This window comes from Acromyrmex echinatior, chromosome 7 (assembly GCF_024713525.1).
Source record: "Acromyrmex echinatior isolate Ae372 chromosome 7, ASM2471352v2, whole genome shotgun sequence".
NCBI classification, from domain to species: domain Eukaryota; kingdom Metazoa; phylum Arthropoda; class Insecta; order Hymenoptera; family Formicidae; genus Acromyrmex; species Acromyrmex echinatior.
In genome coordinates, this window is record NC_141858.1 from 2,588,723 (window position 1) to 2,605,491 (window position 16,769).

The 16,769-nt window shown below is 37.3% G+C and overlaps 1 protein-coding gene across 2 annotated transcripts in view; it reads right to left on the minus strand.

The window, feature by feature from the left end:
• LOC105155055 (uncharacterized) overlaps window positions 1–16,769 on the minus strand; it is a 556,628-nt gene that overhangs the window by 132,345 nt on the left and 407,514 nt on the right. For both annotated transcript variants that reach the window (XR_015545556.1, XM_087407517.1), the window contains exon 8: window positions 14,905–15,134. Coding sequence is in view for 1 of the 2 variants with exons in the window: in XM_087407517.1 (XP_087263643.1) it covers window positions 14,905–15,134 (230 nt within the window). In the remaining variant the exon portion in view is untranslated. The remainder of the gene's footprint in view (window positions 1–14,904; window positions 15,135–16,769) is intronic.

A 16,769-nucleotide genomic window follows, 5' to 3' on the forward strand; every position in this document is an offset into this window, starting at 1 on the left:
CCAAGCTGTTGCAAATGTCTTTGAACGGTTCCATAATCTATTTTAAGTGTCTCCGCAATCTCTCGCACCTTTAGCGTCCGGTCTTGCTCAACCAGTGCCTTGATATCATTCGAATCAACCTCGGTGGGTCGACCGCTGCGGAGTCCATCTTCAAGACTCGTATCTCCGGAACGAAATTTGGCAAACCATTTCTGAGCGGTACGTTTTGTTAAGGCATCGTCCCCGTATACGCCGCATATCTTTCGGTGGGCCTCCGCAGCTCGCTTGCCTTTCTTGAAGTAATAAAGTATTAGGTGTTGGAATTAATTCGTAGCGTTTTACAAGTGATGGGAAGTACTTTCATTAATGTATTTTTTAATGCTCATGTGAAATAAATAACATTCTTTCATTAAAAAACGCTACGAATTAATTCCAACACCTAATAAAATATGCCGAAAATGCACCTTATTCTCCGACATGTTCACAGGCTTGTAGCACAAACAAAACTAATGCCAATGAAACCAAATTTGACAGATAAAAAGAACGGACTGTCACCTTTCCAAAACATATTTGGATTGCCTGATTAGACAACCAGAACCGGAGATATTCGGAAAAAATTTGCACTACTAACAAAAACCGAGAGATTATATGGATCCACCTAATATATCTATATATATTATTATACTACTGTGGGCAAAAAGTATCGATAATTTCAAATTTAAATTTCCCGGGGTTTCCGATAGGGACAACCGAATTTATTTTGAAGTTGGCAATTCTGTCAGTGACAGCTGCGCCAAGGTACACGTCAAAATAGTCATTAGTGTTTGAGATAAGCGTCTGTTTGTAAGCACGTAAAAAGTGATTTGTCGTTTTTTGAAATGTCTGAAATTATGGAACAACGAAGTGCGATAAAATTTTGTGTCCGGAATGGAATTTCTGCAGCCGAAATGTTGAGAATGTGTCAGAAGGCGTACGGTGATGGCGCTTTGTCACAAGCAAGAGTTTTTGCATGGCACAGAATGTTTAAAGAGGGCCGAGAGAGCGTTCAAGACGAGCCACGTGCCGGACGGCCATCCACATCAACTGATGTGATTCACGTCCAAAAAATCCGAGATTTGGTGCTCGAAAATCGTCAACAGCCAATACTATTTGGGTGTTATGCGTCGTTTGCGTGATGCCGTGCGCCGAAAAAGACCAGAATTGTGGGCCGACAACTCTTGGCTCCTTCACCACGATAATGCGCCGTCGCACACATCACTCGTAGTTCGTGACCATTTCGCCAAAAACTCAACTCATATCATTCCACAACCACCGTATTCGCCTGACTTAGCACCATCTGACTTCTGGCTGTTCTCAAAACTCAAAAGGCCACTCCGTGGACACCGTTTCGAGACGATTGAAGAGATAAAAGAAAAAACGACGAGTGAGCTGCGGGCCATACCTACAGACGACTATGCGGCATGTTTCGAAAATTGGAAAAAGCATTGGCACAGTTGCATTGCAACCGGGGGGGACTACTTTGAGGGGGATGATACGAATGTGGATGAATAAATAAAGAATTTTTGAAAAACAAACAAATTATCGATACTTTTTGCCCACAGTAGTATATTTTGAAATAAATAATCCTTCAAGAAATAATATTTGCCAACCGTTTACTTCTACACCAAACCAACATTTGAACAACTCCTAAAGAATAATAAGATTGGAAATAAGACCGTTTATGTTAGACATATTACTTTAAATACGAAGCGCTACTACGGTCTGAATGTTAAGATATTGAACTATTATATATTATATATTCATTTAAATGAATTAATTTCAAAAATTATAAATGCTTGTCGATATGGTTGTCAGACTATCAAGATTATCAAGACCTTAGCAATATTAATAATTTGTTAGAGTTTTTAAGATTAAATTTGGGAAATTTGAGAAGATTATTAATATTTCAGATTGATTGCGTTAAAAATCCGACAACCATATCAGCATACAATTATAATTTCTAAAATTAATTCATTTAAATGAATATATATAATAGTTCAACATCTTTAGATCATAGTGGCGCTTCGTATTTAAAATAAAATAACTCCTAAAGATATCCGTTCTTTTCCTAAAGCTAGTCCACAGAAGAATTCTCAACAAGAAAACGAACACAGCTATTCTTACTGATACACCAATAACAGACCTTGAACTAAAGAACATGAAAGCTAAAAAAAAAAAAGAATTAAATGTAAAAAGGAAATTATTTAATAAAACTGATAACAAGACAAAGAATGATTCTATTAAAAAAACTAATAATCTAAACAAATTAAAAATTATAAAAAGAATACTAACATTGAAACACATGTTAAATGAAATTAAAAATTAAATTGAAAGAGAAAAAATATTTCTGTTTAGTTTGTACAGAATACTACTTAAATAGTTTTTTTCTAATGAAAAATGGGTTCAGTGTACTGTAATAAGTAAAAGGTGGTCTCACACAGAGCATGTGTCTCTAAAGCATTATATTATGTGTGTCAAAACTGTGAATCATAACTTAAGTATTACAGATTATTGAAAATTTTACAGTTCTTTTTTTAAATATATAGTACAGTATATTTTATATTAAATAGTATAGTATGAGAGCAAATCAATAACTATCAGTTTGAAAACAGATGGCATTGGTGATGTAAGTTGGCATTATCATCGTGTACTACTGTTACGTCCAAACCCTTGATAATTTGATCAAGGAGATAATGAGAGAGAATGGAGAGGATATGAAAGGACGGTCAGACTCACAATCTCCCAGGTATACTCACGGAGGCGAACACCTGTGAGTCGTACGCACCTTTTAAGTCCCGGAATGTGGGTCAACGTCCGAAGGGACGCTATGACACCTGTTCCACTGGATAGTGCGAACGTCGGTCCTATCTTTTCGGTCAAGAAACTTAATCCCTTTGACCCGGGACTGGACCTCGTACAATCTCAAGTATTCGAGAGAAGTAAATACGAGGGGTTATTTTTAATAAAAACAGAATACCTTACATTACATTTATTAACAAAATAAAAAGATTTTGTACATTAGCTTGTCTTTTACATACATTGTGAATGCGTATATGTATATGTGTGTGTGTGTGTGTGTGTGTGTGTGTGTGTGTGTGTGTGTGTGTGTGTGTGTGTGTGTGTGTGTGTGTGTGTGGAAGGGTTAGAGGATACGGGGGGCGAGGAGCATATTACAGGAGCACATCGGGGTGAGGTGTTTAAACAATACGGTGTAAGGAGCGGGATTTCCGGGGATATACACGATTACTAGTCTGTCCCCTTCGTGGGAGGGGGGCGGGTAGAACTGGAACATCCGATCCCTGTTGATCGGCTCTGAACTTAGCCGAAATGAGAGGGGCGGGAGTTGATCTAAAAGAGGGAGAGGGAGTGGGAATCGTTGTTCATAAAGGGGAGAGGGAGGGAAGCGTTCCTCAAGAGGAGGAAGAGGAGGGAATCGTTGTTCGAGAGGAGGAGGAGGAGGGAATCGTTCCTCGAGAGGGGGAGGAGGAGGGAATCGTTGTTCGAGAGGAGGAGGGGAATAACCAAGGATTTCTTGGATATCGAGATCTATTACGGGAGAAGAGGTGAGGTCCAACGATTCCGTTGGTGAGTACGAGATTTCTGTCGATTGTTCGACAGTTGATTGTGCCGGCGCGATTGTGGGTAGCCCTGGGGAGCGGTTCCGCCTACTCCTTTGGTTATAGGGGAGTCGTCCGAGTTTCTTGCAGGTTCGCACTATGAACCGACGAATTAAAATAGGAATACGCGTATGTATATTAATGCTCAATAATTGAGCTTTTCCATGCGGGGAAACGCGGGGTGAACTATAAATAATTATAACTTACTATTTGGCTGCCCCAAGATATCTATGTGCGAGCCCAACGAGATCCGGCGTCCGCGAAGAGCGTCCGATGGGCAGTTGCCGTGGCGTAAGACTGGTAACTTCAGTTGCGATTTGATTACAAGTTCGCACTCGGACGGGATCGCGAACTAGCGTGATTAGCGCGGGTTATAGTAATTTTCGGACTGCCCGAGACAATGAGTAACTGAGCGCGAACTCCACTGACGTGGACCGAATGGTTTAAAATTCTGTACTGACGTGAACCGAGTGCTTCAAAGTTTGGTACTGACTCTGTGCTTTCGCGGGACCTCTATTTATACCCCGAAAAAAGAGTGTTGAGCCTTTGTCTAAGATGCTAAAGTTAGTTGTAAATGTCACGCAAAATTTACGATTTTTTATAACGTTTTATCGTAGTTGATCTAAAGTACATAGAGTAGTTTTGAGAAGAAGAGAAAGTGATTTATAGTTTTTTTCTTTTTTAAAAAGCCAAGATTGCTCCGAGATGGATGAATTCTCTTACTCTCGCGGAAAATGTGACTAGATAAGCAGATGGTTACCATGCTATCATTGTTAGTTCCGAGTCTGATTTCAGATAACGTTCTTGTTGGAAGTTATTCTATGCGTTTATATTCTTTTTTTTTCTTTTTAAGTGCGATATGGCGCCTGTTTTTCTTTTTTCTTAAGAAGATAAAATTGTTAATCAGTCTCGGATGATAAAGCCTAGATTTTTACTATTGCGTGACTTCGGTACATTTATAATGTCTTAGCAATCTTGTCTCTTTTCGAGCCTACATTAAGGTTATTATTCTTTCTAGGTTGATTACATTTACGAGTTTTTGCGGCGCCTGTCCGGTCCTTTTTCAATTTTATCAGTCCGTTATCAGAAGGCCCCCGCTCGGGTCTCGTAGACGCCAACGATAGTCGCGGCGAAGAGAAAAATAAATCGTGGCGTCTGTAGGACGTAACACTACCATCTTTCAAATGATACAAAATTTCAGAGTAATTCATGCAATAAATAATAAATAAGTCTTGATTTAATAGCAATTTGAGCGTGTTTAATGTTTTCCGGTACAATGGAAAAAGAGCAATATCGATCCGTAATTCGCTTTTTATTTTCGGATGAAAAACCGTGCGAAGAAATAAAAACGAACTTGGATGTCATCTATGGGAACCCTTCACCATTTATGACAACCGTATTGGTTCAACTAATTCAAATGTGATTGTTCTGTTTTTGATGAGAAGGGGCCAGGCCGTCCGGCAGTGGTTACTAAGGAAATCGTTGAAAAAGTCCATGATATGATTCTCGTTGATCGCCGGACGAAAGTAGCAAAGGTGTAGGCGTGTCATACAGAATGGCATTCAAAATTTTGTATGACATCTTGGGAATGAAAAAACTGTCGGCCTGATGCCGCAATTGCTCACGATAGACAACAAGCGGATGCGACTCAATTTCGAAGCAGTGTTTGGAACTGTTTAAGCACATTCCGCAGGAGTTTTTGCGTCGAGTCATAACCGTTGATGAAATATGGATTCATTACTACACACCGGAGACCAAGGAACAATCAAAACAATGGACGTCACACGGCAAACATGCTCTGAAGAAGGCCAAGACAGTCCCATCGGCAGGAAAAGTGATGGTCACTGTTTCTTGGAATGCGCAAGGATTTTCATCGACTACATAGAGAAGGAAAAACTATCATGGGGCAGTATTATACTGATTTATTGGTCCGATTTAATATTGAATTGAAGAAAAAACGCCCCAATTTGGCGAAAAAAAGTGTTCTATCAGGACGATGCATCGGCTCACTCCTCCGCAGTCGCCACAGCCAGATTGATTGAATTGCGCAACGAATTGCTGCTGTATTCACCGTACTCTCCGGATTTGGCCCCCTGCAACTTCTTCCTATATCCAAACCAGAAAAAAATGGCTCGGTGGAAAGACATTCACGTCGAATGAGGAAGTCATCGCCGGAAGCCTATTTTTGACAAATCGTATTTTTCAAAAGAGTTAAAAAAATGCCAGAGGCTTTGAGAAAAGTGTATTCTCCTAAAAGGGGATTACATTGAAAAATAAAAAAGAATTTTTGTGAAAAGCTTGCGTCTTCATTACTAACACGGATACTTATTGATTTGCCCTCGTATGAATTCATTGATTGGATCTCGCATGCTTAAGAAACAGTACCTTTTCATTTAATTTAGATAATAATACAAATAATTTCAATATATAGATATATTGAGATTATTTTTTGTACGTGAAATTTTTTTTTTGTTTAAAAATAATTACTAACTTCAATATTATCTTTAAAAACTGAATATTATTTTAAATAATAATCTCTAAAAAGACTGCATATTTTATGTTTATTATGTAATTATAATTTTCGAATAAAAATTTGTTTTTATAATTAAAATAACTATTACTTGCAAAAATATGATAATTATTATTATTATTATATGTTAAAATATAAAACTAATGTTAAAAAAATTTTTTTTGCATATTTTATTCATATAAAACATGTGACTACTAATTCCGGAACATGAGATACTCAACCTCAAGTATAGGATAAATGTCACATTTACACAGCTTTATTTAAAATTGAATAATTTATTTGTACGATGATATATGTCAAAGTAATTTTTTTTTGGTACCTAAAAAATGCAGTTACATTATAATATACATAATATTTAAAAATCTAGCATTCACTTTTTTCTAAAAATCACTAATCATAAACTGTGACAACCAGTTCCGATCTTTCCTATTAACGTCGCAATACATGAAAATTATAAGTACTGGAGACACGGCGCATGAAATTTATAAGTCCTGAAAATGAGGTACACGAAAATTCTAAGAATTTTAATAGAAGCAAGAATAATATGAGTTCACGTGCTCTCGAATTCTCGACTGATTGTAGAGAAAATATCCAAAATCCCGCGAAGGATCGATTTATATATGCGTAAAGAGGTAACGTCTCGCTGCAAAGGGGGTTTCACAATCATGTATCGACGTCGTGACGAGCATTATTCTGAATTTCTGTGAATGTAATTTGCCAAATTACTATGCATTTATTTATAATATTTATAATAGCTGATATCGAGGGGGGGGAGGGAGGATTTGCTACTCCGCATCTTTTATTGGGTGCGCTCGCATTTATTTTAACTACGGCTATAGTCGCTTTTTGACGTTACTAGTTATTACACATGTGTTTCGCGTATTCGTCGCTCGATTCGTATAAGCGATAAATATCGCTTTTGACTTATTATACTATTATTATATTATTATTTCCTAGTGAAGTCCATGACTGATGTGAGTACTATTGCTTACTTAATTTTGTTTAATCTTTGTGTATCACTTATTATGATATAAACATCTTTATATTTTTTTAAACATGCGACTTGTCATTTTATACGATTTATAAATTTATTGCTAGTTTTAAGATAATATGAACGCATGAAACAGATTTGTTTAAGTAAGGTGTACTTTTTAATTCATAATTGACATTGATTTATTCCATGTTATTAACTGATTCCTTTTCAAAGAGCACAACCGCGTTTCTCACAAGAAAAGTATTACATCTGTTTCTCAAAATGCAAATATTTATGTCGACTTCGTGTTATTATTATATTTTATCTGATTCTGACATTTGTACAAAATATTCTTAACACTTTTTTAGCTTTTATTAGTGTTACGTCCTATAGACGCCACGATTCTTTTCTTCGGCTCCACATCGCGACTATGGTCTCGAGCGGAGCCTTCTGATAACGGTCTGACAGAATTGAAAAGAGGGATGGCTCGGACAGGCTCCGCGAAAACTCGTAAATGCCAATCAACCCGGAAGAAATAACAACCTTAATGCAGGCCCGAAAAGAGACAAGATTGCAAAAGACATTATAAATGCACCGAAGTCACGCAATAGTAAAAATCTAGGCTTTGTCATCCGAGACTGACTAACAATTTCATCTTAGAAAAACAGGCGCAACGTCACGCTTAAAAAATAATAAAACGCATGAAATAACTTCCCACGATAGCGTTATCTAAGATCAGACTCGCGACCCTGCACGCAAACCTAGTTGTACACGGTAACCATTTGTTTACCTAGCCGTATTTTCCGCGAGAATAACAGAATTCGTCATCCGTCTGGAGCAATCTTGGCTCTTTAAGGAAAAACATAAATCACTTCTTTTCTTCTCGAAACTACTCTAACGATGTACTTTAGATTAACAACGATAGGACGCTATAAAAATCATAAATTTCGCGTGACATTGCAACTAACTTTTGCATCCTAGACAAAGGGCACAACGCCTTTTTTTAGGAGTATAAATAGAAATCCCGCGGAAGCGCAGAGCGTCAGTACGAGAGATCTTAACCACCACGTTAGCGAAGTTCGCGATCGAGTTAACCTATTGTCACGGGCAATGAAATTATTGAAACCCGCGCTAATCACGCCAGTTCGCGATTCCATCCGAGTGCGAACTTGTGAGCAAATCGCAACTGGAATTACGAGCCATACGCCACTGCGACTGCCTTTCGGACGCTCTCCGCGGACGACGAATCTCCTTGGTCACCTATCCGATATCTTGGGTTCAGCTAATAGTAAGTCGCTATTCTTTCCAGTCCACCCCCGAGTTTTCCCGCATAGAAATACATTCATTGTACTTAAATACATTTACACGCGTTTCCAACGAACACACGTCAATTTTAACTCTTCGGTTCATAGTACGTACCATTAGGAAACGCGGACGAACTCCCTATGTGTGGAGAAATAGATGGAACCATTCCCCAGGACCACCCACAATCGCGCCGCCATAACCGACTGGCGAACAATTCGCCGAGATCTCCTATTCACCAACAGAAACACAATCATTAGACTCACTTCTCCTCCTGTTATCGACCCTGCTATTCAGGAAATCCTCAATTATTCCCCTCCTCTTCTCGAACGATTCCCTCTCCCTCTTTCTCGCGTAGAAAGATTTGCACTCCCTCCTCCCTTGGATCAGCTCTCGTCCTTCCCGTTTCAACCGAATCCCGAGACGATCGACTGGGATCAGATGTTCAGGCTATATTCATCCCCCTCCAACGAAGAGAACAGATTAGTCACCATATACATCCCCGGAAACCCCACACCTTACACCGTCCTCTACAAGCACCTCATCCCGATGTGCTCCTGCAACACTTTCCTCCCATACCCGTTAACTCTTTCCTCTCCACACACACACACACACACACACACACACACACACACACGCGTGCGCGCGCGCGCGAACGCACGCACACATACATCCATAAGTTGTAATGTATATTTTTTATGTAAAAAAAAGGAAGAGAGAAGTTTTATAATGTATAAAACCCTTTTTTTTATTATTCTTTCTTTTTATTAATTAATGTAACTTAATGTATTCCCCTGTATTTTATTAAAATCACCTCTAGTATTCACTTCCCTTTAATACCTGAGATCTCGAATCGAACGAGGACCAGTCCCGAGTCAAAAGGATTAAGATATTTGACCCAAAAAGTAAAACCGACATTCGCATTGTCCAGCGGAACAGGTGTCATAGCGTCCCTTCGGACGTTGACCTATATTCCGGAACTGAAAAGGTGCGTACGATTCACAGGTGTTCGCCTCCGCGCGTATACCTGTGAGATTGAATCCAACCGTCCTTCCACATCCTCTCCATTCTCCCTCATTGTCTCCTTGATCAAATTTTCAAGGGTTTGGACGTAACATTAGAATCGTACAAAACAAGATGACAAATGTTTCGATATGATTTTCAAGTTATAGTTAGTCATAGTTAGTCACAGTTAATGTAGATAACTAAGTGAATGAATGAGTGCGTAAAAATGAGAGAGAGAGAGAGAGAGAGAGAGAGAGAGAGAGAGAGAGAATTCAAATGTACGAGGGCTAGTCAATAAGTTCTTAGAAAATTTGTCAGAGAGCACTCGCAGTGTTATGTTACATTACTTTTTGACAAGTAGCATCTTTCAGCTAATTACTGTCAAATTATGAGTGGAATTCATCACGTGGTTTCATTTCTGTAGACGATTTGTTCCAGATTGGTAATTCGAAAAAAAAAGGTAAGAATTCTTTCGGTCGACCGACAGTAATTGTTATTGAACGCACACACAAGGCGAGCTCGTGATCTCATCTCGAGTCTGACATTAAGCCTCGTCAAAGTCAGAGATTCATTGTTCTTTAGTCTTTTCAAAACAATTCGGTACACGCAAACAGGCACCGGCAACGGAACATCGAAAGTTTTAGAACAATTCGATTCGCGCACGCGAGCGCCGCGCTCCGACGAATACGTCACGCGCTGTCACCAATCCCGCGTACGGATTTTCTGTCGCGCATGACTGTTACGTTGAACGTCGCTAGAAAAGAATCGAAAGCGCCAATCAATTTTGTACAACCAATGCCACGTGATAATTACGATTGTGGCAAAATTTAATTGGATTTCTCCCAAGAAGAAAGCCCGGACAGGAAGCAATAAATGCTTCGATCTCGCCGGTCCTCAGGGCAGATTGGGCAGATTGCTTAAATAGTTTACACCGCTTATACCGTTTACACCGCTTAGAGTTCGTAGACTTCTTAGAGTTCTTACTTCTAAAAGTTCTTCGAGTTCTTAAAATCATAGTTTCGCTACTATACCGCTTCGTAAAATCGCCGTGCTAACCGCTTAGTGAAATCGCGATAAAACGAATCTTTCCGAGAAAATCGCCGAGATTTTCCATCACCGCGATTCCAAATACAATTTTGGAAAGGGTGACCGCATTTGATATTTTGTTAATCTAATATTTAATTAATTATATTTTTTGACTCTGTAACTGATTATATTAAAGAAAATTCTTTTGTTAAATTAAACGAAACGGAGTTCTCTTCACTGTCGTGCATCACATCAACCTTGTGCCGTTCTCTCACTCGAATCTTTCCGCGCGGCGCGCTCTCGCACACGATTAAAGCGAACAACTTTTGTATTTTTTGCAAAATGGAAAAGAACGAGTTTCGTGCAGTGATCAAACATCTATATATAAAGGTTTAACGCCAAAAGAAATCAAAGCCGAGTTGGATAATATTCATAGCACATCTGCACCAGCATTTGCGACTGTATACAATTGAGTGAATGAATTTAAACATGGTCGTACATTCACATGTGAGGCACCTCGTTCGGAACATCTAATTGAGATTGCTACGCCAGAAATCATCGATAAAATCCACGATATTGTTTTGACTAATCGACAAGTGAAAGTGCGCGAGTTTGTTGAGGCCACAGGCATATCACATGGCACAGTGATTTCAATTTTGCACGAACAATTGGGTATGAAAAAGCTATCGACAAGATGGGTGCGCGTTTGCTCACTGTGGACCATAAGACCGTGTGACGATTTCAAAACAATGTTTGGAGATATTTCAACGTAATCCAGATTTCTGCGTCGATTCATTACTGTGGACGAAACATGGATCCATTACTTCACACCCGAGAGGAAGGAACAGTTAAAACAATGGACTTCACCGAGTGAACCAGCTACGAAGAAGGCGAAGACTGTGAAGTCGGCCGGAAAGGTGATGGCTATAGATTTTTGGGATGCACGCGGTATAATTTATATCGATTATCTTCCATCGAAGCAAATAATCAATGGCGATTACTATGCAGTCTTATTGGACCGTTTTAACAACATTTTAAAGAAAAAATGTCCTTATTTGGCGAAGAAGGTGCTCTTCCATAAAGTCAATGCACGGTTTCACACGTGCCCGGTCAAATTCAATGAATTCCGCTACGAATTGCTCTCCCATCCAGCATATTCGCCAGATTTAGTCCCCTGCGACTATTTCCTATTTCCAAACCTGAAGAAATGGTTCGGAGGAAAGAGATTCACCATCAGAGAGCAGCTCATCGCCGAAACAGGCTTACTTTGAAGGGTTGGACAAATCATATTATTCGGACGGCTTGACAAAGTTGGAGAATCGTTGGATCAAGCTGAAAGGAGACTATGAGAAATAAAAATGAATCGATCAAAAAAAAAAAGTGTTTTACTATGTTTTTCTAAGAACTTATTGTCTTGCCCTCTGGTGATGTGGGCATAGAAGTTTGAGAATTATCAGTTCGAAAGAAAAAACAATTAGATTTTGACAGATATTGAATGTTTCTGACTATGTCCAACAATCTGTCAACATCTAATTGTTCTTTTTTCGACCTGGCAATTCTCAAACTTCTACGTCCATACTATAAATGCACAAGAATGTTCATTCGAATTTATTATGAATCGCAACTCCGAATGCGTTATGAAATAATCACGACAATTTTTATTTTATGTTAATCTAACGACGCGTAACTGACGAAAGAAAAAAGGACCGTTATCAGGGTGTCATGAATATACGGTCCCACTTACCCCAAGCAGATGGAGCGGACTAAACTGAGTAGAAAAGTCCTCTATTATAGAAAAGGCCTAGCAGTCGCACCGTGCCGTTTAAGCGACGGTGCGCGGGGCGTGCTTACTAGGCCCATCCCTGCTCCTCGCGGTCCACGCGCTCAGTGGGCCGTATCTTCGGCAATAGTAGGTCAGGTGGACGTGCGTATTCGGCTTTCTTTAAACGTTAATATTTCGTTAATTATTGCGAGCATTGCAAAATGGTAGAGGACTTTTCTACTCAGTTTAGTCCATTCTACCTGCTCGAGACAAGTGGGCCCCTGCTGGAGCCGTATATTCATGACACCCTGTATATGTAATCGTAAGTCATTTATCCACTAAAAAGGGTTCCGTAGAAAATTGAAACGTTTGGAAAATTTATGTAATAATAAGTTTGCACAATATTCTGTTGTGCACCGACAACATGCTTGGCTCATTTGCTCTTATATAAATAATTTATTGAATTTATTAATTTGTTAAGCCTTGAGAGATTTTGTTTATTTTTAATTTTATATTATTATCCTTTTATTTATATAATAACCTTTTATACATTTCATTTATATAAATAATTTTTTTATACATTTTATTTTAAATACAAAAGATATAAAAAATTGTTTTGATACAATGGAAATTAGAGAAAATGTTGATTCTTTCAAAGCATCATCTACTATGATTTGAATATTAAATGTCAAACAAGTTCTTCTACGCAATCATCTTTTGATGTTTTCAAAGGTATTTTTATAACTATTCATTTTTATTTCATATTTTTAAATTAATTTCTTTATACGAATATAATAATTTTTGTATATAATCTATTGTAAATGTTACAGAAACTGAAAACGAAATAGATTCCTGATCATAAAGGAAATAAACATCAATATGAATGTCAATATTAAGAACTATGAAAAGAGCATTTACATTTTCCTGGTACAGAAAAGATTGATAAAAAAAAGTGAAACAAGAAAATACTTTCGCTATTATATTAAAAAAATGGAAATTTTAAAATAGAGAATTACTGAACAATGACAGGCTGAGAAAGAAGAAAAGAAAAAGCAGCAATTGGCAAAACGAAAATTAAAAGAAAAAGAAAATTGGAAAAGAAAAGTAGAAGGAAAAAACAAAATAAAGAAAATAAAAGTTTCTATTAAAAATCTTAAAAAACGTAAAGACTTAATTTATTACTTTATATTAAGTAATATCACAGAATTTTTTTTTTATTATTATTCGTGCAGGTTTCTATATATAATATTAAATAAAAAAAAGTTTTATTAATTTTAAGTTAATTGAATAAATATTTTCTATTTATATACTTTTGTAAAAAATAAATGTTAAAATGGAAAAGTTACATTGATCAATATACATTCTTATAAAAATAAAAAGATTATGTTTTTATTAAGGTTATATTATTATTAAAATAACAAATTTATTGTAATTATGCAGAATAGGATCTTTTGCGAATTTCATTTCCGACATTTTTCGGCTGCAATGTTGATAATATAATTTTTGTTATGACTCAAATAGTGATAATAAGTCGGGGGAAGTCAAAAAATATATATAGTCTATTTTTTTAATTATTTAATCTACCTTATCTCCTCGCATAGGGACGCACAATTTTTCATAGGAAGCGATTCCCATCCCACCTGCTAGTTGGTAGTTGCTTGGTAGTTATTCACTACTTTCACTCCTTACTTCTCCCCCCTCCTTACTTAGGGACGCACGACTTCCACTCAACCGACTTCCCGTAGAAGTGCAAGTTGTGCGCTCTCAAGCAGGAGGATAGGGTAAGAGTCGCTTCGGGTGAGAATTGTGTGTCCAAGCAGGGAGGAAGTGGGTTGAGAGTCGTTTCCTATGGAAGTCGTGGGCCCCTATATGCGCTACTATATGTAACGTTTTCAAAGAAAATTATTTTTATTTTTCAATCTCTCTAACTTATTATTTGAGTCACAACAAACATTAATATCAGTAATGCAACCGAAAAATGTCGAAATTCGGAAAAGATCCTATTCTGCATAATTACCAAATGTATAATTACGCTTCTAGTCTAATAAAATTATACAATAAAAATACATATTTTAAAGAGTGTTTAATAATAAATGTGTTGTTCTTTATACAAAATGAATATAATAGGAAATAAATAATTAATCTGACAGCATTTACTTAATTAAATATCTATGTATTTACTAAAATCTACATATTTTTTTTCTTTTAAAAAGAAAAATTGTAGATCATTTATTAGTACGCATTGGTCATTAATTGAAACTTCTGTTATTTACTAGTGTTTTCCCATTTAAAAAAAAAACTATCATTTTTATCTTATTTTTTAAAGATAATGTATGATATTTTTAAAGATTAAAGAATCAGCTATTATTTTTAAGTGATGTGTTATCTTTTCTTTTTTATACATACACTACTTGACAAATAATTCATTATTTATATCGTAAATTTTATTTTTTTATTTGCTGTAATAACCTTATATTTCTTATTTATTTATGTATTTATTAGTTTTTGATTCATTAAATCATTTTTCAGAAAAAGTCATAAAGATATAGCAAAAACAAAAAATACTAAAAATCAATGAAAACTAATAAATCAAGTTTTAAAGGTTCAAGTTTTAAGCCATATTCTGACGAATTGTGTCTCATTGTTCAAAAATTATATATTATATCAATACCTGTCACATATATTTCATCGTGTTTCTGCAGGAAGGCTACTCCTTGAGGTGCTATCATCTCCTGATGACGAATTTTCCGTATAAGTTTGAACTTCTTGTCGAGAACGACAATCCGTCTTGATCCTGGACAGGTTATAATAATGTTATCTCTCCAGGAATCAACGGTAAGTGCCGATGGTCGTTGTACTATGTCACGAGCCACGATAACTTTGGGCATAAAATTCTTCCATCTGTAATCAAATTTTTATATCATAAATTTCGTCACAATTACATACAGTGCGTCATAAAAATCCGGACAAATTTCAATTTAAATTTTCCGCTATATTGTGTCTCCATCAGAGCTTGTTGTAAGCGTCCGAGAAAGCCTGATGCTTCTAAACAGTCATTCTCAAAATGCCGCGTGTTGAAACCAAGTGCAGAGTATAATCGAAGGCCTTTGCGCTGAGTGCTCAGCAACGGAAATAATTCGGTTTTTTGAATACCTGAGATCAACCGTTTATGACGTTGTGGCATAATATACTACTTTAGAACAATCCAACGAAGCTTCCAGTATGCCAACGAGGAAGACTGACTCTTCCACTCGAAAGAACGCACTGCAAGGACTTCCGCAATCGTTGAAAGAGTTCAAGCGCTGATTTCGAATGACCCAGGGCAATCGTTGCGTGTTCTGATGGATGTAGTGAAGCTATATGGATGGAAACTGTGGCGTCCGGAAGGCCATATGTTTTTCAGCAGGACGGTGCATCGGTTCATATGAGTCATTTAATTCAAAATTGGCTCTTAGACAATATGTTTTGGTCCAAGGAATTCTAGCCTCCCAACAACCCAGATTTAAATCCCTTGGACTACTATGTATGGAGCGCAGTTAAAAAAGTCACAAACAAATCTCGGCAGCCCAATGTGACATCATTAAGGACCGCTATTCGTCGGTATGGACAGCGCTACATTACAACGTGCGTGCGAACGCTTTAGATCGAGAAAAGAGGCCGTCATTCAAGCTAATATGGGGGATATATCGAATAATGGGGGATATATCGAATAAATCTACAGGGATTCTCCAAGTGTCATGTAAAAGGATTTTTTGTAATATTTAATTTTTTATTAAAAACATTTTATTTAAAGAAATTGTTCAATTTGTCCGGATTATGGTGACGCACCCTGTATATACAGGATGTCCTACGACTCATCCAGTTTTAAAAACTGATTCTAGAACGAAAATCCTAATATGAAGATATCGAGGCTGTAATAGATTTTAAATTAATAGTTTTTAAATTAATAGAGATTAAAGTTTACTAATTATATAGAGTTGATATTCCGTGCGTCAGGCATGACGATATGACAAGTAATGAAGATGCTTCGGGATTATCCTCTCACATACCCTTCAAGATTATCCTACAAATATGCAATGACATTTTTATTAAGAAATTATTATTGCTTGTAACGATGCACCCTCAGATAATGCATCGTTTCCGGCTTCCCGCCAAGCCGGATGTCGCGGCATTATGCCGCAATGAGGGCGCGATGCGCCCGATAATAATTCAAACAAAATTCACAGGTGACGATAGCTCGCAACGAAGAATCGTGTTCGAAACACAATCGAGTATCGCCGAGTTCCCGGTCCCCACGAAATAGTGTCGAAAGGCATACTCGTGGGGGAGCTCGGGTGAAGGAAGCCGAGTGCCGCCGAGCTCCGACAAAAAAACATTATTTTACGATTATAAAAAATTGTATTGCTATCAATCCTAATTCTAGTGTCAAATCCGGAACGTGCGAGGTAAGGCATATCTTGCCTCTATCGAGTGCTTTCGATACGCTTTCCGATCGGCTCCGATCGTTTCCCACTTAGTAGGCGAAAACAAGGAGAT